This window comes from Schistocerca cancellata, chromosome 6 (genome assembly GCF_023864275.1).
Source record: "Schistocerca cancellata isolate TAMUIC-IGC-003103 chromosome 6, iqSchCanc2.1, whole genome shotgun sequence".
NCBI classification, from domain to species: domain Eukaryota; kingdom Metazoa; phylum Arthropoda; class Insecta; order Orthoptera; family Acrididae; genus Schistocerca; species Schistocerca cancellata.
In genome coordinates, this window is record NC_064631.1 from 367,072,557 (window position 1) to 367,096,940 (window position 24,384).

The 24,384-nt window shown below is 38.5% G+C and overlaps 1 protein-coding gene and 1 long non-coding RNA gene across 2 annotated transcripts in view; both read left to right on the forward strand.

Annotated features, from left to right (window-relative positions):
* The first annotated feature begins 19,474 nt into the window (after positions 1-19,474).
* On the forward strand, positions 19,475-20,168 carry LOC126088563 (uncharacterized). Its single transcript, XR_007519967.1, has 3 exons — positions 19,475-19,590; positions 19,749-19,859; positions 20,038-20,168. It is a non-coding gene; the product is annotated as an uncharacterized LOC126088563 (long non-coding RNA).
* Positions 20,169-21,821: 1,653 nt separating this feature from the next.
* LOC126190805 (ciliogenesis and planar polarity effector 2-like) overlaps positions 21,822-24,384 on the forward strand; it is a 32,473-nt gene continuing 29,910 nt past the window's right edge. The window contains exon 1 of the mRNA XM_049931364.1: positions 21,822-22,095. Coding sequence (XP_049787321.1) covers positions 21,984-22,095 — 112 coding nt within the window. The 5' untranslated portion in view covers positions 21,822-21,983. The remainder of the gene's footprint in view (positions 22,096-24,384) is intronic.

Genomic DNA, 24,384 nt, shown 5'->3' on the forward strand with positions numbered 1-24,384 from the left:
TACACACATTTCATAACTCTTAAAGTACGATTCTTGGTTTCCAACATCCTTTTTCACAAGTCAGAGTCCCTATCCACTACTCATTATTCCTTACCTCATTATACATATATATATTCGTCGACACTTCTTCAATATTTCATCATAAGAGATACGTAGCATAATCAAATAACTCATATAGCATCAGCCTATTAATCATAAACATACCTCAGCAGCATAATACACATCGTCGTTGTAATAATAACATCATAACACCTCAGTCAAATCTCAAAAACGTCGTAGCTTTCTGCAATAGTTTCAAAACCTAAAGAAAATTCTCTGCTCATTTCAGTAGTGTCATCTACCTCAAACGTACTTTAAAAAATCATGATCTCATACCAAATACATCATTCAAAGCTCTCATAGTATCACAATGGGTCCGAAAAAATAGGAACAGTTCACACAGTACAGACAAAAATACAATTTCGTAAGTGTGAAGTAATCCAACTCTGTAGTTGCGTAAACATGTGTCACTGACGTAAAAAAAGTTTGTCTCTCTCAGTTAAATTATCAGATAGCTGTGTAATTTATGTGTTAGAGAAATATGGTACCGATGTGTAAAGTTGTATAAGCAAATACCATATTAGCTAGGGCTCCTTGTGCTTGCCAGACACATGGTACACAAAGTAAGTGTGTACCCCCCTAAGGATTAATGTAATTATACCCTCAGGTGTTACAGATTACAGCAATGGAATGAAATGTATCACGGAAAACTTTCTTTGTAATTCAAAAATCTTTAAAAATAAATGTTTTAAGTACAAAATTAATCACTCAAATACGTGTCCTGTAGCGCTAAATGTGCGTCTTGCTGGAAGATAATCTCTGTGGAAGTGTCGTAGTTATTGTCCTCCGAAAGCTAAGTTCTGGAGAAGTCAATGTACTTACCTCATGATAAACAAAAGTGAAATGCCTTGCGTATAGATTTCTTAGTTATTACGCTTATTGTTGTGATGAAGAAATTACTGTGCTGTAACGTATTGTTGTGCTATGGAAAAGGCTGTCTCATTGTAGCTATACCACTAAAGTTACTATTAAACATGTTTTACTTTCCAGAAGAACTCAGAAAAACTGTGCAGATATAAAGCAGATACATCACAAAAGCAACATTGTAAATTGTCACTCATTAGTAACGTCGTGATATAATCATGTAGCTGTCACATAAACTAACCACTGTGTCATCTGGTATCTCTCAGAAAGTACTTTAATTCAGAATGTATTTTCAAGTAAACCAAAATGTTGCATTAAAATCTCATTAGCAGTACCAGTATATGTCCTAAGTATGTAAGCCTCATAGTCATTACGTAATCGTGCAACTAACAAGCAAGAATCTACACACACAGTAACACTGTGTCGTCTGTTCGCAATAACAATGCATTCGTAATTTCTGTTTAAATAAGTTCTCTTGGTTCTTGAGTGGATATTGAACTTCAAAACATTGTTGCATGTTAACAGTTTCTCAGTGTGACAAATTGTACAAGTAGCGTGAAGTGAAAATTGCAAAGACTAAGTTAAAAAACAGATTATCTGTCAATAAATGGTTTTACATGTGAAATGTGGTGTAAACCTTTACTCTTCCTAGTACGCAGAGTTTCAACTTCACAGCAATTATCATGTTGTATACGTCGGTAAGGAATGCCAAAATTTTTTCTCAAGGTTAGCGTCTATGTTATTTTTCTCGGAGCCAGCGGGCGCAAGTGGCTGCCTGCGGTGCGAGTCATTGTCTGTTTCTTTGTTGGCGCGCGTCTTTATTGGGATTAGGAGACCTAACTTCTACAAATTCACCGTGACGAGAGTGTGTTGCTCTGTTTAAATCCCGCCAGTTCTGATGAAATTCAGGTCTGTCGTTACGATCATATCGTCTGTCGTCATGTCGGTAGATTCCATAGTTTCTTTCTTGTCGGTCATGTGGTGGATAATTTCTCCCTGAATCGTAACTGCGTGCTGGACCGTTGCGTCTGAAGTTATTCTGTCTCCCGTGATAATAATAGTTCTGGTTGCCAAATTGTCTGTTTCTATGATTGTCTCTATCATATTCATTACTACGGAAATGCGATCTTTCTCTGTAACTATTACTCTGCCAGTGGTTGTCATACAGGTGGTGTCTGTTTTGGTCACGATTTACGTTGTAAGAATAGGCTTGTCGCGGCCATTTATTGTTTCCGTCGTCACGGAATTGTGACGGATGTGACCTGTAGTGATTGTTTTCCTGTTTTCGCATCCCGCGACTGTCTGTATCAATTTCTAATTCTTGTAAGAGTCCCTGAAAAGCTTCAATGTCGTCTTTGCAACATCCTGCTAAAATAATATGCCGTAAATGTTCAGGTAATTTGATTAAGCAAATGCGAATGAGTTCTGAGGGGCTGTATGGGTTTGACAGGTACTGATTCTTGTGCAACATGTCTTCAAAATATTTGACAAGACTGGAAAATTCAGATTGTTCAAAGTGTTTCATCATCATGATGCTATGTTTTACTCGGTCTTGTGTAGCTTGTGACCAATATGCTGAGAGGAACGCATGGTAAAATTCTCCTTCACTGTGACAATCGTGAATGACCGATCGCATTCTTACAGCTGGTTCATTCTCCAAGTAGCCACACATAAATTCTAACCTGTGCTCCAATGACCAGTTGGGAGGAAAACAATGAGAGAATTGATGGAGCCACGCTTGTGGATGAATGTCGTTGGCAGAATTCTTAAACGTTTTGAAGTTACGTGTAGTAATGAACAGCTTATAGTCAAAATCATCGTGTCGGCGAGTAGCACGTCGCTCATTGTTACTTCGTTTCGGCGGTTCCATCTCAAAATCCAATGCGCCTTGCCAATTTCTTTCATAATTTCCGAAGTGCCCTGAGTTATTATTTTGTGGCTGTTCCGTATTTCTATGTCCCTCTTCCCGTATTGGGGCACGAGTGTCCTCTGAAATACGTAATTCTTGTATTACCTGTGTCAGCTGATCTTGTACTTCCCGGATTTCTCTTTTGTATTGTGTATTGATTTGATTCAGGTTTTGTTTCAGTTTCCTAATTTGTTCGCACTCTTCTGTGTCATTAAATACTACCGGTTTTGTGTCATTCAGATTATCATCTACCTTCATAGATAAATTATTTAGCTGATCCGAAAGTTCAACTACTTTCTCTGATAATGAACTAATTTCCTCCATGTGTCTTTCTACTGTGTCCTTTAAGTTTTCCTGAGTTTTTGCAAGTTGCGTAACCGAATCGGTAGATGCAACTGAGTCCATTTTAGCTTGCAAGGTCTCATGATTTTCATGAACAATAGTTTGCAGTTCTTTTATGGCTGCTTCGTGATTCTGTAATGCATTTTCATGACGCGAAAAAATAGGTTGAAAATGCTCACAAATTTGTGTTTTTACGTCATTACAGACTTTTTGACATTTCGATTCAATGTTATGTAACTCAGCAGTTAAATCTTCACGTGTTTGTTCGAGAGTTTGTTCCAATGAGTCTAACTTTTGAAGCTTTTGTTGTGTTTGTCTCTGATTTTGTTCCATTGTGTGTAACTGTTGCTGTGTTTGTCTCTGGTGTTGTTCCATTGTGTCTAACGTTTGAAGATTTTGTTCCATTGTGTCTAACTTTTGAAGCTTTTGCTGTGTTTGTCTCTGATTTTGTTCCATTTGTTGCATTAATTGTAATAACAATGCATTAGTGTCTGGAATCTGTTCCTCTACGCTTTTCGGCAGTGCATTTGCACCGGCAACATTCACATTTTGACAAGCAGAAAATGTATCTTGACTTATTTGAGAAAACGGTGAGGACACAAAACCTGAATCTACAGTATTTGCAAAATTATGTCCTATCATTTCGGATTCCTGAGGCGAGCTGTTGCCACCCGATCGATCGATAATGCTTCCCTGTTCACTACCTGTTTCACTGCCTACACCATTATTTGCCGCCCGCTCCATTTCCCTATGCACAATTACCAAATTACTACTTCGAATGTCTGTTAATTCACTACACAGTGGTGCTGATAAGCTACGCTCGTCATCAATATTATTTCTCAGTTTACTTTGGAGCCCAGTGTTACGTTTTTCACACGCCATTGTTGTCACAATATTTCACACGACAACACGGAAAAACACAATTTGAAGAGAAAAAATAGGGGAACACATTAACATAGCACTGAAAATAATATGTAGTTAATTGCAAGCGCAGCTTCGAAATACTTGGTGCAAATCTACATGCATGCCACAACTGTTTTACTGTACAACAATGAAAGACTGCAACTACAAAGGAGATTCTCTCTACAATTACGCAATAGCAATAAACAAAATCTACACTAATTACACAAACTACAAGAAAAAATCAGAAGATTCCAGTGAGGTATCCTAGGCTAAGGGTCGACATACGAAACGTCCCCTTAGAAAAAATTATGCACGACTGTGCTTAAATTGACACACAATATTTTTAGCGCAACGCAATCTGACTTTCAAAAATCCCTACAAAAGAATGGCCCTGACTAACATTAAACTATGCCTTTCACAAATAACTTACCTCACAAAAATCTTCATTACTCGAACTACTGCAATACAGCGAGCGCCACTATTGCCAGCTAAATAAAAGATTCAAACTACAGAAGGCACTAACTACTGATAGGGATAGTTAGCAAATGAAAGATATTAATAGAGAACAAACAATGTATTTACTTTAATAGTCATAATATATACAGCAGTTCATGACAAATTACAAAACTCCGCCATCTCTCTCCCCACATCCACCACTGCTGGCGGCTCACCTCCAACTGCGCAACGCTACGCGCTGTTCACATCCAGCTGCCGCTGCCCAACACTATAATGGCAGACAACAATGCAAACTAGCCACAGGCTGCACACAGCACAGCCAGTGATTTTCATACAGAGCGCTACGTAACTTTGCCAATAAGAAAATATAAACAGCCTACTTACAGTATGTAAGACATAGAAAGTCCTAAAAAGTAACTTACAACTGAAAATATAACAAATAAGAGACATTTTCATGATTCTTCTGCAGGAGCACCCAAGTCACATCCTTCACAGCAAACAAAATCACAGTGTTAAAGACACAGATATTGTCTGCACGATTTACACGAGTATTTCGTCAGTCGTCTTGCACTAGATGTGCAGCAGTGTTTGCAATGCTTCCTTCTTTCTTGATTGGTGTCAGCATTGTCGACTCTCTCACCAACAATACCTAAAGGTCGGCGATTTTGCGGCAGAATTTCAATAATGTCTGTAGTCAGGATCCGAGGTAGGTTGGAAAGCAGGCTTCGTTTTACCAATCGATCTTCCAAGAGTTCCCATCCGAGCTGACGAAGAAGCAGCCGTCGGCGGAGACTTTCGTTGCCATTCCCCATATAAATTATCTGGGAATTTATATCAGCAACATTCAGCATCGAATAAAACACGATCATGGGCCATCGTCATATACTCCTCTGAACGTTGTAGGCAGAGCACAATTTGTCTACAAGATCAACTCCAATTTTGTGTATGTTACAGTAAGTTATCATAATAGGTTGTCTTTTACGTCCTGTGGTTTCGTCAGTTTCGGTCCCCTTAATGAGTACTTGAGATCAATAAAATATTTTTTTTGCTATTTTTATTTTAAGGGACATAAGAAATATTCGTACCTTCTTTTCTGTAAGCAAATATGCTAGAATTTGCAGCCCTGGTTTTCACATCCCTCGTTTCTTTTGGGATCTGGCATTTTTTTTCCGGGTTCCATACATGGCTGCCGGTGCTTCTCTGACAAATCACGGAGCAGATTTACTTCGCTCAACCAGTTGTCAGCACAGAAACAGCGCCCTGAATTAGTGAAAGGGACCATCAAACGTTCAACCACGTCACCGCTTTTATCACTAAGCTGAAAAGGGCCATCTGGCTGTCTGCCAGCATAGATCTACATGTTGCAGGTGTAAAACAGTTTGGAATCAACTGTAGCAAATATTTTTATTCCATATTTTTCTGGTTTCGACAGTATATATTGGACAAAAGAGCAACGTCCTCTGAAGGCCTCGAGTTTCTCGTCAATGCTGACGTTTTGACCTACAACGAAACAAGATTGGCAGTTCCTCACAAACTTTTGAAATCAATTTCGAATTTGTGCCAGGCAGTCCACTACTCTGCATTCGGTATGTGATTGTCTAACATCAAATCGCAGAGCTTGTAACAGAAAACGAAACCTGTACTCACTCAAGGTCAACAGAAATATCTCGATTCCGAACCCCTTAGAATCCCACAAATCTTGAAGACTCTTCCATCTCGCCTTGTGCATTCCAGCTATGTACACAAGTACAATTAAGGCTTTTATCTCGACTGTGTCCATTGGGTGAGCACTTTGTTCTCCCTGGTAATTGCTTCAGATAATTTCACTGTATTGGTTCGTGTTCTTTACAATCATTTCCAGCATTTCCTGGATAAATAGGCATTCCCATATTTTTGAAATTCCTTCAATATTTTTTGCTTTCCCAGTGACACCAGGAAGCATTATGCAGAGAATGTTGTGGTTTTGGGTTTTCCTGAGGTTTGTGTATGGTGTCTTTTTCCAGTCTAATGATTCGACTGTTTTCTTTCCTCTCTTCCTATAACAACGATACACATCGCCATCTTCCTGTCTGTTTCACTCTGTTCGGTCTCTGAGTCGTCTCTTTCTTCTATGGTTTTCTGAAGCATCAATAATGCTCTCTTTGTCTCCCAGATCGAAAGTAGGAGCCCTGTTGTCAGCATGTTCGGCCTCGTCATCGCTGTCATCAAGCAAAATTTGTTGAAAATCTGTAACTTCTGGATTGGGGTAATCCCGAATTTCATTTGAGGCAATGTCCAGACAAACAACAGGCCTGTAAACAATGTTAACATCCTATAGTTGCAAAACAAAATAAAAATAAAAAGAGTAGTCGAGACCATTGTAAAGGAACGAGGAAGACCCTTTACTACTTGAAACTAACATAGTTGCTGAGCACATCTCTTCCATATGGAATTATGACCTTCTAGTTTCACTGTATTGCAATGACAAATCCAATACCGTTGTAAGATGATCCCAAGAATAAATAAGTAAATGTAACATTGCAGTCATATGAATGGATTGCTGTATTTGAGAAAATAATTTCATGTACACATATTTACCATGAAGATGAAAATTGATGTTGGACATATACATGTTAGTCTATGGAAGTCACCAGGGGACAACACACTGAAATTAATAAAGGTTCCACTGCATCCCAGGCAAACTTACCTTGACTACTGGCCAGTGACAGTTTGGAATAGGGAGGGAAACGGTTAGCTGGAGCAGGTGAAGCCTTGTTGCATATTAATGTAAAGGTCTAATAGTTCATTTTCCAATGGTAGTGGTTCCATTACAGTAGCTAGATTAGAGCCACAATTCTAGTCATTTATCTTGAAACTTGCATATCAATTTCAGTTCCTGTTCTTTGCATACCTGCAATTTCCACAGGTTTCCCATCAGCCTTTACAGATTGGTAGTTTGTCATCTCTTGTTGGGATGACTGAATGTAGAAAACATGTCAGAAATCAGAGATGTTTAACTTGAAAGGCTTTCTTTTGTGTTCTTTACATAGAATGACCCATTTTTATGTCTTCCTGGAGTGGCAAACATAAGTTGGAATTGGTAGCAGGACGTGACTGGGATGTGACGCAAGATCTGATGACCGAGAAAAGAATAGTCTCAAAGTAATGCGCCAGCGATCAGGAAGATTACTTACCTTTATCCTCCACACTGAAGCAGGCACCGCCTATTTCTCTCATAGCCAGTAGCTACGTAATTAAGTTCACAACAGAATTCACAAATCCACAGTGCAATCCAAATTGTAACTAAGTTCTAAGCCCAAGGTTGTCATATAAGATCTATACAATAACACTTTCATATTGACACAGCTAGCTAGCAAGAGCGAGTGGCCGTGGCGTCAGGGCTGTGCCCTTGTTATATTTTGTGGCCATAGAGGGAGCTGCAAGCAAGCACTATTGAATGGCGCGACGTCTTCAGCCGGAGATAACGCCATGAACCTCCAGCGGCCGTGACATGAAGCTAAGGCTGACCACCGCGCATGTGCGGCTGGGCTGAGCGACGGCAGGGCGTGCGTGATTCGGTTAGGTCCACAGACATAGCACCCATTAATGTCCCTGTTCATTGCATTAGTCACAGAAATGAGCATATACCCCCCCTCCCCATCTGATCAAAAATATGCAAAATGCTAATTTAGTTGAACGTCATCCATTGCTCACTTTGAAGCTACCACTTTGCAAACAGTTGCTGACTTTTCAGGTATCTTACTTAAGGTGATGTTAATGTTTTATTCTAAGCACTCTAGGATGCTGTATGTATAGCTGTAAATGCACAAGTGGATACACGCAATAAGAATTTACATACTCTTCCTCCAATTATGTATGTTGTAACTAGGGGTTCACACATAACGTTCTACAGATAACTTTAAAGTGTGCCTAATAAGCTATGTCTTTGGCCTGGATTTAAATGTATAGGCTTCAAAGTTCTTATTTTTATATGTGCTGGAAGACTATTGTGGCACAATAGAAACACAACCCTATCATCTGTGTATCGTTAGGAAGTAACTTGTGTTTCATCATGAGGTATCTCACAATGTAACTGAACTTTATTGTAAATGACAGACACAAATATTTTTTATGCATGACATACAACTGTTTAACTGTCTTTCACTGCTCTAACAGCTTCAGGAATTTTCCATTATTACAGTGTAAAAGCTCGATTATTTGTTCCACGTCATAACATCTCTCCATTAGCTATCCATATAATACCTGAGTCATTTAGACTGAGTCACTACACTGCTGAACATATATAGAGAATAAAACTGATATCATTGCACAAAAGATTGTGTGACCCATTAGAAATCACAAAAATTACAATTTCTCTCTCTCTCTCTCTCTCTCTCTCTCTCTCTCTCTCTCTCTCTCTCTGTTTCTCTCTCTCTCGTGAGATCCACACCTCTCATGCAAAGAATTTTTCATCTTTGCTTCCCTGCATGTTTAACAATCCTTATAATTTTAAGTTCACTTTACAGCTTCAATTTCTCACAGCATTGTGTAAGTATATCAAGTGATAACAAATGAAGATGTAGAATTTTTCATGTGAAAGTTTTGCCAAATCACCATGACACTGACAATATAATCATTCTGGTAAAATTTATGTAGTGGAATCCCCACTTGCCATGTATATACACAACACACATCAAAATGCTTGCCCAGAGAATCTTCATCAGCTAATGTACGTTTTTACTGAATTTACAGTTTCTTTTTATAACGAGATGTATATTAAATACAGTGTGAGGGTAGACAGGCTATGCTACAAATAAATATGTTACCACAGTATTTATTTTCCATTCACATTCGTTAACTCACAACCATGTTATCACCTTCCAAACCTAACCTAGACCTACTATTTGTAGTCTGCAAACCAATATTTTAACTTTGAAAGTATTTCACATAACGATGATCGATTTCTAACTGCAGGTATGATTTTTAATACAAAACCTACAGGCAGGCAAACGAGTTAAAACACGTGCACTACCCAGTGATAACGAAAGACCGCCCACTGTTGACTTACGACATACACCAACGAATTTAGCAAACCTATGGGTTTGGTCGAGGAGCGAGCACTCGGTTGCTGTGGAGGGTTTTGAATGGGCAGGACTTGTTCCAGTCAGAAGGCTGTCACTACCGTTTCCTCACTTAAGTCCGCACCAGCACTCCAACTGCATGGCTGGTTACATGTTGAGTGTGAAAGGTGATTTTTACAAAAGCTGCTATTTACTCATAGTCAAATTATAAGATGTCTAGGTTTATATTTATTAAGCAGTTATCGCTATCTTGTGCAGCTAGAATGAAATTACATGACAACTATACAGAACTATGGGCTAAAGTGTTCCTTTTAAGTCATGCTAGTAAAAGCAAATGATTGTCTATCTTTACGTTTCACGGCATTTTAGATATGGAAGATATGATTATGTGTGCAGAATTTGCTATGGCAGTGTCTGCCTTAGTTGTTCGGAGAAGAGCAGAATGAGGATGTAATGCCAGATGTAGGAATTTTGGTTGATCCTCGCTGGGAAGAGGGGGTAAAGATGGTGACACATACTCTCTGTTAATGATGGAGTTGAGGCCCAAAGACCCACAAGAATTTAGGGACCTCATCAGAATGGATGTGCCTTGTTTTGCCAAGCTGCTGTCGGTAGTACATGACGGTATTCATGCAAGTGACACAGTAATGGAAGAAGCTATTTCGCAACAGTGCCACCATAGAGGTGGAAAACAGTTTTTACAGTCCTCATTGGTTGTGCCTGGTACAACTGCTCAGACTCTTGTGCCTATTCTCCCAGCACTGTCCCTTTGGTAAGCTGATATGATACATAAGATGCAATCAAATCAAACATGCTTGGTACTTTCGACAATCAAGGTTATATGTTCAAATACAGAAAGTAAAATTACATGCAAAATCATGTAAGAAAAACTTAGAATCAGACATCTGTGGAATTAATATAAGGAACAAAGTGTTACCAGCTGCCATCACACCCCTTAAAAACTAGTTTGTTCGAGGTTAAGTTTAGTAAGCTGTGATCTTATGGAATTTCTTTTAATTATGGAATTCTATGTTACCACTTGGTCTCAAACTATTCTACACCTATTTTCGGTTGTAAAGTATCTAATTCAGGTTTTTAGACATTATGTTCATTAGCACTCAGGCAAAGCTTTGGCTTATTTTACTGATTATATATCGATAGCTTCATACACTACCAGATTATGCCATGAAAATTAGTTCTCCTACAAATTACATTAAAAACATGTAAAACAAACTTTATTATGTATTCCTATATTGAAAAGTCAGTCTAACATTATTCAGGATAAATGCCACTAATTTTTTTTACTAATTTACTCATCGATACTATGTCGAATTAATGATATGACATAAAATACGCAACTTTAGAAATATTCAATCTATTATGACATACTTACATACATCTTTCATTTTCATGATAATTTCAAAGGCTCTACATGTAAAAATTGCAACTGATTTGGAATTATATTGCATAATAAAAAATTGAAGTTTATAAAGTATTAATTAGAGTCATCAATTGTTCTAGAAGCTTCTGGAACAAAGTGTAATTGATATGCATTCTTGATCTGGCATCAAAATCGTCATTTTTATCCTTTCAGTGCTGATGAGCAGTGCATGAAGCTCTTTGCTAATTATCAATGAACAACTACACATTATGTCTTGTAACAGTTTTATGAACTTCAGTAGCTGTGAAACATTCTTCTGACTTTGTGCTTATTGACCAGCAAGAATTGAAAATAAATGGCCGATATGTGAAAATTAAGCAAAATAGTTCAGCCTATTATATTGCAAAACCCAGTACCTAATTTTTTAACAAGTTTATTGAGCTATCACAACTCCTAGATGTAGACACCAACTACAAGTTAAGTTACCGGGCGCTGATAACCACGCAGTTGAGTGCCCCACAAACCAAACATCATCATCATCAACTACAAGTTAAGTAAAAACTTTCACATTATCATAGATTTCTCTCCTTAGTCAATGACTGAAACTACTGCAGTAGTAGCGTTTATGACTAACAAGTAATAAATCTTGAAACTTTAAATTGCTAAGGTAATATTTAAGACAGAGCTTTGTACAGACCAATGAAAATTTTTGTGCACTTGTTATATCACCCTCAATACATTCCACTTTAAGATATTTTCAGTCCCGCTTGTATTTTGTGTAGAATTAGATTTTCTTTGTAACCTCTTCCTGCATAATACATGGCAGAGAAAGACATGACAACTTTACTATTTTGGTACTTGCTATTTTATTTTATCCTTGATCATAGTTTCCATAGCAGTGCAAATTCGTGATACATTGAGGCAAACTGTAATAAAACTATTTTTCACGAAACATAAGTGGCAATGCAAATAACGTCTGCCATCTAATCAAATTTTCTGTCAGTCAATATTTCTCTCAAATGGCTCAAATGTGCTCTTAGTTTGACAACCATGTCGAACAGTACCATGCAATCTCCAATATTTGGCACACATAGTAAAGTTTGATAAAGTGGTTGATGGTTTATGGGAGTCTTATAAACATAAAGGATCAAAAAATTTTCAAATATTTGACCTTGTAGGGTTTTGTTTGATATGTCTGTCTTACTTACAGCTCATATGTCCTGTTTGAGAGAAATTTTGTTTAATAGAAAATTTGACCAGATGGCAAACGTTGTTTATATTGATGTTTCATCTTGCGCTTCTGATATTTAAGCGATCTGTGTTGTGGACACACAATACATCGAATAGTTTTCAGTCCTACGTTTCACAGTTTTCTTTTTACTCAAACGAAGATTTCAAAGTAGGCTATATCTGCAGAAGATATCTGTAGAAGTGTGTACAGAATCAGCTAAGTGAAAAATCGATGCAATATGCATGTGTATTTATATATGAAATCCGATTTAGGAATTTTCCCTCCTGTGAGACCACGTGTACAAGATCGTGTGTCGATTTTAAGTTCTAGATTCGCATATGCTACTGTTGGCATTGATTCTGCAAAATCTTTCATTTGTATTGTGATATATTGAGAAATTTCGAACATATGCGAGTACTGCGATAAACTCGTACCTTATCGTTAATTGTAGGCTTAAACTTAAATGTGCTCTTTTAAAATTTTTGAGAACAGTAGTCCTATCCTCATTCAAAACTATCGTCCTCTAATTTCATTGTCCAACAATGTGAGAAAAAGATCATTCTGAGAATATTTAAACAGTTACAAAACTGTATTTTTGTAAGTTATTGGTAAGAGTGTTTTGGATACATAATTTAATTCATAGCAAATCAGCGTTTGTCGTCCACAGTTCTGCCAAAGAATACACCATCCATCAACTTTATTGTGTATCAACTTAAATAAACGAGTATTTTTGAGAATTTTGAAAGCTACCATCGTCCTTTGCATAATCTATGAGCAATCTGTAGCAAATCGGTGTTTGTGATTCAGTTACTGTAGCAGCTTTTCTAACTGACATATTTTATTACATCTAGTTTTCTCTTAAAGAGGAGTAGTCCTGTACATTATCTGCATTTATCGTAAATCAACTCTGTTTTCGAGTTTGCTAACAACTGTAATTAACCTCAAAATATTCTAGAAAATTAATAGTTTTTACCACAGGTTTTTGTGTTGCGTCAATAGAAATCTTGTTTTGTGTATTTGCTTCAGTTCTCATAGGAAATTAGCACCATTTTAGCTCAACGTGTTAAAAGATAACCAACGAGCTTAATTTAAAATGGTTTATTCACTGCCTCACAATACATTGCACCAGCCAAAATGCAGCCCTACTGTGAATGCTGTCCTTGAACATGGGATGAGTTGGTTCACATTCGTAAGCAGCTGCAAATTGCCCTGACTACTGTCTAAGGATGACAGCTGCTACAAATCAGTTTGTTGGAAGAGCTCCCGAGAATTGTGTACCTGTGTTAGCTGTACCAGAGGCACCTCAAGTACTAACCTCTCCTGTGGATCCTGTCTCCTCTGCAGAAAGTACAGGATCTGTCATTACTCGCCAACTTGACTGGGAGTGACGTGTTAATGGTAGATCTAGACGCAATGTACAGAATTGGAGGGGACAGGGAGGGCTCAGGGTGATGTACCGATCCTCCTAACCAACTCACATCATCTGTTTTGGGGAAATCAGCTTTGTCCAGTGTCAGGAGGAGGCAAAGGCAAAGGGTAGGGAGTCTATTAATCGTGAGCAGTTCATACGTACAGCAAGTGATGGCACCCCTTAGGGAAATGGCAGCAAGAGACAGGAAGGGGCATGGGTGCACTCAGTGTGTATGCCTGGGGGCCTTCATTCAACACAGTGAAGATGCTATTCCTGCAGCCATTGATGGAACAGGGTGCAACCAGCTGCAGATTGTGGTGCATGTTGGAACAAATGATGCCTGGTGTCTGGCCTCTGAGGTCTTTTTGGGTCTTTGCAGAGACTGGCAGAGAAGATTGAGAACACCAGCCTTAGGCATAGAGTTTCAACGAAACTCACAATTTGTGGCATTGTTCCCAGAACTGACCATGGTCCTTTGGTTCTGAGTCGAGTGGAAGGACTGAACCAAAGAAGTCGAAGGTTCTGTGACAAGATATGCTGTGACTTCCTGGACTTGCACCACAGGGTTGAGAACTGTAGGGTCCCTCTAAATTGCTCATGTGTGCAGTACACATCAGAGACTGCTACTCAGTTAGCTGATTGTATGTGGGGTGCACACAAGGGTTTTTAGATTAGGTGACTCTCCATCCAATCACGATAACGATAACTGTAGAAAACTTACAAGTATCAGCGTATGATTGAAATAAATGCCTCCCACAGGTGAGAGTATTAAAATCTTAATGGTGAGCTGCTGAAACAATCACAAAGTGCTAGAGTCTGAAGCGCTCATGAAAAGCAGTGAAGCTCACATAGTACTACATACAGAAAGCTGGTTGAAAGCTGAAATTGATAGCAGTGAGACTTTTAGGGGGCATTTAAGTGTACATCGAAAAGACAGAAAATGGGAAGTGGAGGTGGTATATTTGTTGCAGTCGACAAAAACTCAAATCCGCCAAGGTAGCAATTGAAGAGGTGGGCATAAAATGATAATTGGACCCTTCTCTTGACCTCAAGACTCATCTCTTGATGTAACCGAAAACTTTAGAAGAAACCTCAGTTTACTTGTACGTAAGTTTCCCAATCATAGTGTAATCATTGGTGGAGATTTTAATCATCCAACAATTAATTGCGAAAATTACAGTTTTGTTAGTGGTGGGTGTGATAAGACATCCTGTGAATCATTACTAAATGACTTCTCTCAACCCTACTTAGGACACATAGTTAGACACGCCACTCATGATGAAAGTATATTCGATCTAATGGCGACAAATAGGCCTGACCGATTTGAGGATGCCCACATCGAAACTGGTATAAGTGACCATGACACGGTTGTGACAAGAATGATTACCAAAGCACAAATAACAGCTAAACCGAGCAGAAAGGTATATACAGGTATGTTGAGTAAACTAGACCAAATAAGTCAGTAGTGTCATATTTCAATGAGGAATTTGAAACTTTCAGCATAGGGCAGGAGCATGTAGCAGAACTCTGGCTCAAGTGTAAAACAATAGTTAACCATGCATTGTACAGATATGTACCCCTTGGGACAGTTCATAATGGGAGGGAACCTCCATTGTATACAGTCACTATAAAGAAACTTCTGAAGAAACAGACTACTGCACAATGGATGTAAAACAAAATATAGGGCTATAGACAGAGAGGTGCTGAATAAAACATGTTCGGCTCTCAAGATAGGAATGCGTGATGCCTTCAATGACTACCATAGCAGAATATTGTCAAATGATCTTTAATATAACCCAAAGAAATTCTGGTCATATCCAAATGTTGTTAGTACCACCAAACTTAGTGTCTCATCCCTAGTGAATGAGACAGAACTGAAACTAAGGGTAACAAAGTGAAAGCTGAAATGCTTAACTCCATTTTCAAATATTTCTATACAAAAGAAAACCCAGGTAAACTACCCCAATTTTATCCTCATACCACTTAAAGGATGACTGAAAGATGTATAGTGTCAGTGGTGTTGAGGTACAGCTGAAATCGTTAAAATTGAACAAATCTCCAGGGTCCAATGGAATCCCTGTCAGATTCTATTCTGAATCTGGAGCTGAGTTAACCCCTCTTCTAACTATAATCTACTGTAGATCTGTTGAACAAAAATCCGTGCTCATTTCTTGGATAAAAGACACAGGTAACACCTGGTTACAAGAAGGGTACAAGAAGTGATTGACAAAACTAACATCCAATATCCTTGGCATCTATTTGTTGTAGAAACTTATAACATGTTCTGAGGTCAAATATAATGAGGTATCTTGAACAGAATGATCTCCTCAGTGCCAACTAGCATGGATTTAGAAAACATCGATCATGTGAACTTTTCTCAATGAGATGCTGAAAGCTTTGGACCAAGGCAGTGAGATAGATGCTGTATTTCTTGATGTCTGAAAAGCATTTGACTTAGTGTCACAAGTGCACTTACTGTCAAAAGTACGATCTTATGGGCTATCAAGTGAAATTTGTGACTGGATTGATGACTTTTGTTAGAGAGGACTCAGTGTGTTATCTCAGATGGAGAGTCATAATCAGTTGTAGAAATAACTACAGATGGAGAGTCATCATCAGATGTAGAAATAACTTCCAGTGTGCCCCAGAGAAGTGTGTTGGGACCCTTGCTGTTCATGTTGTATATTAATGGCCTTGAAGACAATATTAATAGTAAAATCAGGTTTTTTTGCAGATGATGATGTTATCTATAATGAAGCACTATCTAAAAGAAGCTGCATAAATATTCAGTCAGATCTTGATAAAATTTCAGATTGGTGCAGAAATTGGCAACTTGCTTTAAATGTTCAGTGAGTCATTGTTGGAATCGTCCAACTCATACAAACACCTGGGTGAAACACTTTGTAGGGATACGGAAAGGGATCACATAAGTTCAGTCGTGGGTAAAACAGGTGGCAGACTTCGGTTTATTGGTAGAATACTGGGGAAATGCAATAAATCTGCAAAGGAGATTGCTCACAGATCACTGGTGGGACTGATTCAAGAATATTGCTCAAGTATGTGGGAGCAGTACCAGACAGGACTAACAGGAGATATTGAACATTGACAGAGAAAGGCAGCACAAATGGTAAAAGGTTTGTGTAATCCGTGGGAGAGTGTCACAGAGATACTGAAGGAATTGAACTGGAAGACTCTTGAAGATAAACTATCCCGAGAAAGTGTATTAACAAAGTTTCAAGAACCAGCTTTATATAATTACTCTTGGAATGTACTACAAAACCCTTCATATCGCTTACATACGGGTTGTGAAGATAAGATTACAATAATTACTGCACGCACAGAGGCATTCAAACAATCATTCTCCCCACGCTCCATACGTAAATGGAAGACGAAGAAACTCTAATAATTGGTACAGTGGGACGCACACTCAGACATGCACCTCACGGTGGTTTGCGGAGTATAGATGTAGATGATGATCCTTAACAGTGTTTCATCATAAAACATCATTAGGATATAATTAAGTTTATTTTCATTAAACTTACTCTCATTATTTGGTCTTCATAATAATTACAGCTAACTTACAATGTTACTGGAGGTAGTGAGCACTTATTTAGTGCTAATTTGTAAATTTGCGTCTAATTTATTATTAACAGAAATTAAATCATTAAAATTACTTATTTTCATCTATTTACCCTGACGTTACAGCAACTCTTCCTTCAAGTTGAACAAACAATTTCGTGTTCGTATTTCTTGTGAGTTAATGAAGGTACAAAGCGGAGTAGTTCATCGAAACTTTCAACGTTCATTCTAAAATATTGAAAAAAAATCTTTCGATGTTGTTGAAGTTGTAAAACTTTTCACTCATGATTTTGTCACTCCAAAGGGCGTGAACTCAATATTCTTTCTTACGACATTTCCTTTTATGTTCCCTCAGTTCCCAACTTATCGACCCTCTTTCCACATGCCTGGACGACAAATGACCCTCGCCGTTGTTTATGTGACAAAAAAGTATCCACTATCGCAGTAAATGTAGATAGTAGATACTAGATACTTTACGAGCTATATTGTAGTGATGGGCTAAACTGCGATTTTCCGATATCAGTGATTTCTGTGAATGATACTTTTCAGTATCTGTTATTCCTAACTGTGATTTGTCGCAGTTAAGAGTCGCAGTTAAGGAACCTAAGTCGCGTATCCCTCCGCCACTGCTATTTCTGCGATTTCTGCTACTTCCGCGATTTCTGCGACTTCTGCTACTTCTGTGACTTCTGCGATTTCTGTGACTTCTGCTACTATCGAAATAAGTGTCCAAGGAATAGAAAAGCAACTGGAATCACTCAACAGAGGAAAGTCCACTGGACCTGACGGGATACCAATTCGATTCTACACAGAGTACGCGAAAGAACTTGCCCCCCTTCTAACAGCCGTGTACCGCAAGTCTCTAGAGGAACAGAAGGTTCCAAATGATTGGAAAAGAGCACAGGTAGTCCCAGTCTTCAAGAAGGGTCGTCGAGCAGGTGCGCAAAACTATAGACCTATATCTCTGACATCGATCTGTTGTAGAATTTTAGAACATGTCTTTTGCTCGAGTATCATGTCGTTTTTGGAAACTCAGAATCTACTATGTAGGAATCAACATGGATTCCGGAAACAGCGATCGTGTGAAACCCAACTCGCTTTATTTGTTCATGAGACCCAGAAAATATTAGATACGGGCTCCCAGGTAGATGCTATTTTTCTTGACTTCCGGAAGGCGTTCGATACAGTTCCGCTCTGTCGCCTGATATAGTAAGAGCCTACGGAATATCAGACCAGCTGTGTGGCTGGATTGAAGAGTTTTTAGCAAACAGAACACAGCATGTTGTTATCAATGGAGAGACGTCTACAGACGTTAAAGTAACCTCTGGCGTGCCACAGGGGAGTGTTATGGGACCATTGCTTTTCACAATATATATAAATGACCTAGTAGATAGTGTCGGAAGTACCATGCGGCTTTTCGCGAATGATGCTGTAGTATACAAAGAAGTTGCAGCATTAGAAAATTGTAGCGAAATGCAGGAAGATCTGCAGCGGATAGGCACTTGGTGCAGGGAGTGGCAACTGACCCTTAATATAGACAAATGTAATGTATTGCGAATACATAGAAAGAAGGATCCTTTATTGTATGATTATATGATAGCGGAACAAACACTGGTAGCAGTTACTTCTGTAAAATATCTGGGAGTATGCGTGCGGAACGATTTGAAGTGGAATGATCATATAAAATTAATTGTTGGTAAGGCGGGTACCAGGTTGAGATTCATTGGGAGAGTCCTTAGAAAATGTAGTCCATCAACAAAGGAGGTGGCTTACAAAACACTCGTTCGACCTATACTTGAGTATTGCTCATCAGTGTGGGATCCGTACCAGATCGGGTTGACGGAGGAGATAGAGAAGATCCAAAGAAGAGCGGCGCGTTTCGTCACAGGGTTATTTGGTAACCGTGATAGCGTTACAGAGATGTTAGTGGCAGACTCTGCAAGAGAGGCGCTCTGCATCGCGGTGTAGCTTGCTCGCCAGGTTTCGAGAGGGTGCGTTTCTGGATGAGGTATCGAATATATTGCTTCCCCCTACTTATACCTCCCGAGGAGATCATGAATGTAAAATTAGAGAGATTAGAGCGCGCACAGAGGCTTTCAGACAGTCGTTCTTCCCGCGAACCATACGCGACTGGAACAGGAAAGGGAGATAATGACAGTGGCACGTAAAGTGCCCTCCGCCACACACCGTTGGGTGGCTTGCGGAGTATAAATGTAGATGTAGATGTAGATGTACTTCTGCGATTTCTGTGACTTCTGCGATTTCTGTGACTCCTGCGATTTCTGCGACTTACCACCGTATGAAAAAGCTACATCTGTCCACACAGAAAATTGCATCTCAACAAACCTGTCATTGGTAAGTATGTTTTACGTTTGTTCTTCCGTTGGCTTTAATCTTGTATTAAAGAAACAACTGTGAAAATATTAATAGTGTAATTAATATGTAAGTAGCCATACAGTACCGTAATAGTTCGTGTTTAGAAAATGAATTCTAACATATTGTTATGTTCTCAGGTACCCGAACTACATTTCAGTCACTCAGTAAAGTGATAACTCAAAATATCATTGTCAGCAGATCTGGAGAAATTGCCACTGCGTCTTTAGACCGTTTTCGTCAGACGAGAGGTTAGTTTCTAAGTGTTTCGATGGACTTAATTACTTAAGTGAGATCGTTCTTGCAAATGTGTAATATACCCCATTGAGTGGCTTTCATTACAGCAAATATTAGCAATCTACTCTGTCAATTATATTGCTTGTAATTAGTGACAGCAAAAATTGTTTAATAATCCTTGTGATTTTGCAGACACAGTTCTGGTTGCTGTATGTATCTATCCACAACAAGGCTGTTGGGAGAGACTCGTGAAGATTCAAGAGAGCTCTTAGAGGATTTACGGTTTAAAAGTGACATTATTGCGAAATAAGTGTGCAGATGAGTGATTAAACTGTGTTTTATTGAAGCTGTTGTGCGATTTTAAAGGAATAATAAATGTTAAATACAGTGAGCGAATAATGAAAATCTCATTTTCCACATGTTTAGCCGTCCTATACCCGTAATTTTCCGCCACATATTTATTGGTAAACACTTGTTGGAGAGTGACATGCCGCCCCCCCTCTTTCTCCACAATCTTGGTGTGACGCTGACCTGTAACATATCCCGAAGCCTACAATATGCATTTTGAGGCTGTTGATATGAAAGTGGGAAGTACAGATCTTACAGTTAAATCAGGAATAGCTTAAGTGAATTACTTGAAAGTAACACAGGAAAAGCTTACTTATGTAGGTGGTAGTAGTGTCGGCAAAAAGTCCTTGTGTGTGAAGTTGCCATGTAGAACACCAGGTGTAAAACTTTTCTCCCGAGTCTTGAACTGTGTCGGAACAAAAGTGAGACATTCATATGACACAATAATACTGTTTTTATTTCACTACACTTATACAGGTGTCTGAGTTCTGCTGTGTTAACATTGCAAAGTCCTGTAGGCATGTGGAGTATTAACCAAAACTGTCATATTGGAAGCAGAATCAAACACATTTGTTACGTTACTTGATATTTTCAGGAGAAAAAGGCAATGTTGCTTCTTATTAATATAATACATTCGGAGTCACAGCTGTGTTTGGCCAACCATAACTGATGCTGAATGTGCATGTCGTCATATAATATGAAGGGCTTATTTCAATAGTGGTACAAGTCCATTACCTCCACTTTCTGTTTATAATGCTTCTGAAATTAATGATCCAAACAAACATAAATAAAGGTTCATCTCTAGCAAGAAGCCATATGCTTGAATATTTCTGGTATCTCAACTGCAGATTTTTCAGCGCTCATTTAACTTTACGACTCTGTATCTCAAAATGAACAAAAGTGGACTTGTACCACTATTGAAATAAGCCCTTCATATTCAGCATTATGCACACACAGCACGTCGATCTCGTGAGGCACAAGGCTCTCGTAACGAAGTACGTACGTTGGTCAACAGATGGCACCAGGAAAAGAATGTTAACTGCGCTTTTAGTTGCTACTTGCGACTCTTAGTTGCGATTTGTCACAGAAATCGCAGTTTGACTCGGTAGCGAATAGCATAGTATGAACTTTGCTCAACAGATGGCACTCAGGCACTGCTAACTACGCTTTTTAGTTGCTACTTGCGACTCTTAGTTGCGACTTGTCACGGAAATCGCAGTTAAACTCGATAGCGTGTCGCAGAGATGAGCGTAGTACGAACTTTGGCCAACAGATGGCAGTGTTAACTGCGCTTTTTAGTTGCTACTTGCGACTCTTAGTTGCGACTTGTCACGGAAATCGCAGTTAGACTCGATGGCGTGTCGCAGAGATGAGCGTAGTACGAACTTTGGCCAACAGATGGCACTGTTAACTGTGCTTTTTAGTTGCTACTTGCGACTTCTAGCCGCGATTTGTCACTGAAATCGCAGAAAACAGTACGGAATTCGGCCAACAGATGGCTCACGGCGTTGAATGTGAAATGCTACTTGCGACTGCTAACTGTAACTGAAATCGCAGTTAGATTTTGTAAAGTTGTTATTGTGATATCTGTGACTTCTCAATCACTGTGATTTCTAACAGATACGCGATTTCCTGCCCACCACTACTATATTGCAATATTGGTGTTATGTGGTTACGAGTGCGTCAGTGGCTCAGTGCGCGACTGAACAAGCTTCGTGTACTGTACGATCGTGTAGCTGTTGCGCATGTGTCAAGTGGTTTGCTAAACGAGAACTTTTTGCTTTTAAGAAATGAATCTCAGCGTTGGAAATATTATATCACTAGACTGGCACAGCTCGGCAGAAGGAGAGACAATGCTTCAACATTTTTACAACCCGCAAACCACGGGCAGGAAAACATTTGGTAATAATTTTCGTCCTGTCTAGTGAATGAATCATACACGTATTCTTATTACAATGCTGTTTCCGAAGAGCTCGTCTTGAACTCTTAATTTAGAGTAGCAGCTTGCGAATTGCGTTCTTGCTTGTAAATTATACCAAATCTTATTTTGTAAGTAGCGGTCAGGACTCGTATAACGGAGTGATTATGTTTTTTTTTTTAATCAAGATAATGGTATGCACACGAATAAAAGAGGTAAAATGATTGTCAGTAAATTAATTAAAAATTAAATCAGACGAAAGTTTACACCGTCGTAAATAAGTGCGTTGCCGTGGAATGGCAAAACCCATCCAAACATGATCTGCCACACAAACAGCCACTATAAGCAAGCCAGGAAACTTGTAAAGCTTGCTAGACAGCCTGTAACACCGAAACCAGCTGTAGAAACTCGACTCTAATATCATACAGAGGAATTTTCACAGCCTTAAGAACAAACCATCCAGTAGAGTGACACCTGCAGCCAGTGTTTACCAGTCCAAACTTACATTCAAATTAATTCAACAGAACTTTCAAAGTGTCAGAAATAAGCCCACTGAATTGGATATAACTGCAGGGATTGATCATCCTGATGTTTTGGTTGTAAATGAACATTCATACCCAGATTAACTTATTAGTGTCTGTCAGCCACTCTTCGTGATCTTCTGCTCTGCCTTCAGCAGAAAAGTGAAATGTGGTGGTGGTGCAACTAACCTTGCAGTTACAAATAGTAACTAAACATAACAGATGTATGTAGTTCCTGCATGGAGGGTATAATAGAGCAACAAGCAATTGACCATAAGTGGCAGAAAAGGATTACAGGATTTTACGTGCCTTGCTGTGGTAGCCTAGATATTTTCTTTGTTGTTTTTAATGACCCGCTTTTTGACAGACACAGTGAACACTGCAATAAAAATGGCTGTATTAACATAATACAAACTTAAGATATAAACATTGACTTGCTGTCTATTGACGCTGGGTCGAAATAAGTAGTGATAAAACTCGATCAATTTAACCTTATCCACTACAGGTGGTCTTGCATTGACAATGTGTATCATTTTGTGTGCAGTGCATCAGTTGTGGGGCTTGCCATTTCTGATCATGATGCTGTACAGGTACTGATAGAAGCTGAAAATCTCCATCCCAGTAACAAAAACAGACAATCTGTGACAAAAAGAAACATTCATGGTGACAGTCTTAAAGATCTCAACAGTATGCTACAAAGTTTACTATGGTGTGAAAAGAACTGCATTACTTTCAGTGAATTTGCATCAGCTTTATATTATTGCTTCTATGTCTCATGTCAAGAAATGATCTTGCCAGTAAATAATGACAAAAAATAATCAAAATAATGATTGCGTAAGTCATGGAGTGTAAATGGCAGGAAAAGAAATCAGACGTTTCCAATGTGCAAAGCTAGAGAATAGCAATAATAATAGCCTAAAGGTGGAATGTAAGAATTATCATGAGTATTACAAAGATCTGCCATTAGAATGTAAAAGTAAATATGTACGCACATTGTTAGGGAACCGTACTAACACAAGCTTAGCTGTTTGGAGAGTAATAAATAACTTTGTGAACTATAGGAACAAATTGACTTTTGATCTTACCATAAACAACAGAGTATTGTCAAAAGCCAATATTGGGTTGCATGTTTTTAATGAGTACTTTTCTTCTGTTGAAAAATCCATCAGTGAACATTTCAACAACATAGATACAAGGGTATTCTAGTCAAACAAAGCTTATATTTGGCCGCAACTACTAGCAAGGAATTAAAAAAACATAGATAAATAAAAAATCAGCAGGCTATGATGAATTGTTTATCGACACATTAAAAAGGTGCACATGTAATATATCTGATGCTGTGGCCACAGCAGCAAATTTGGTGTAACTGCATCAGGTAGTTACCCGCGTAGACTAAAGATAGCACAAGTACCCCAATTAACAAGAAAGGTGATAAATTTAGAATTGAAAACTACAGCCCCATCTCAGTCTCACCTGCATTTACTAAGGTAGTTTGAAAAGTTATGTTTACTAGAATTGTGAAATGTGTTTTATTCATCTCATGGCATACGTTTGCAATCCATTTGGTTTGCTTACAGGAGACATGTCAAAAATTTATCATACAGTTACAATGATTTTCACATTAACTGCCAATTTTTTCTTTTTTTTATTTCCTGAGAAATTCTGTTTATTTGTGTAAGAGATTTGAACCTGACATAACACTTTTATCTACATAATACATTTTTCAAAAGTATAGCAGCTTTTTTTCCCCTT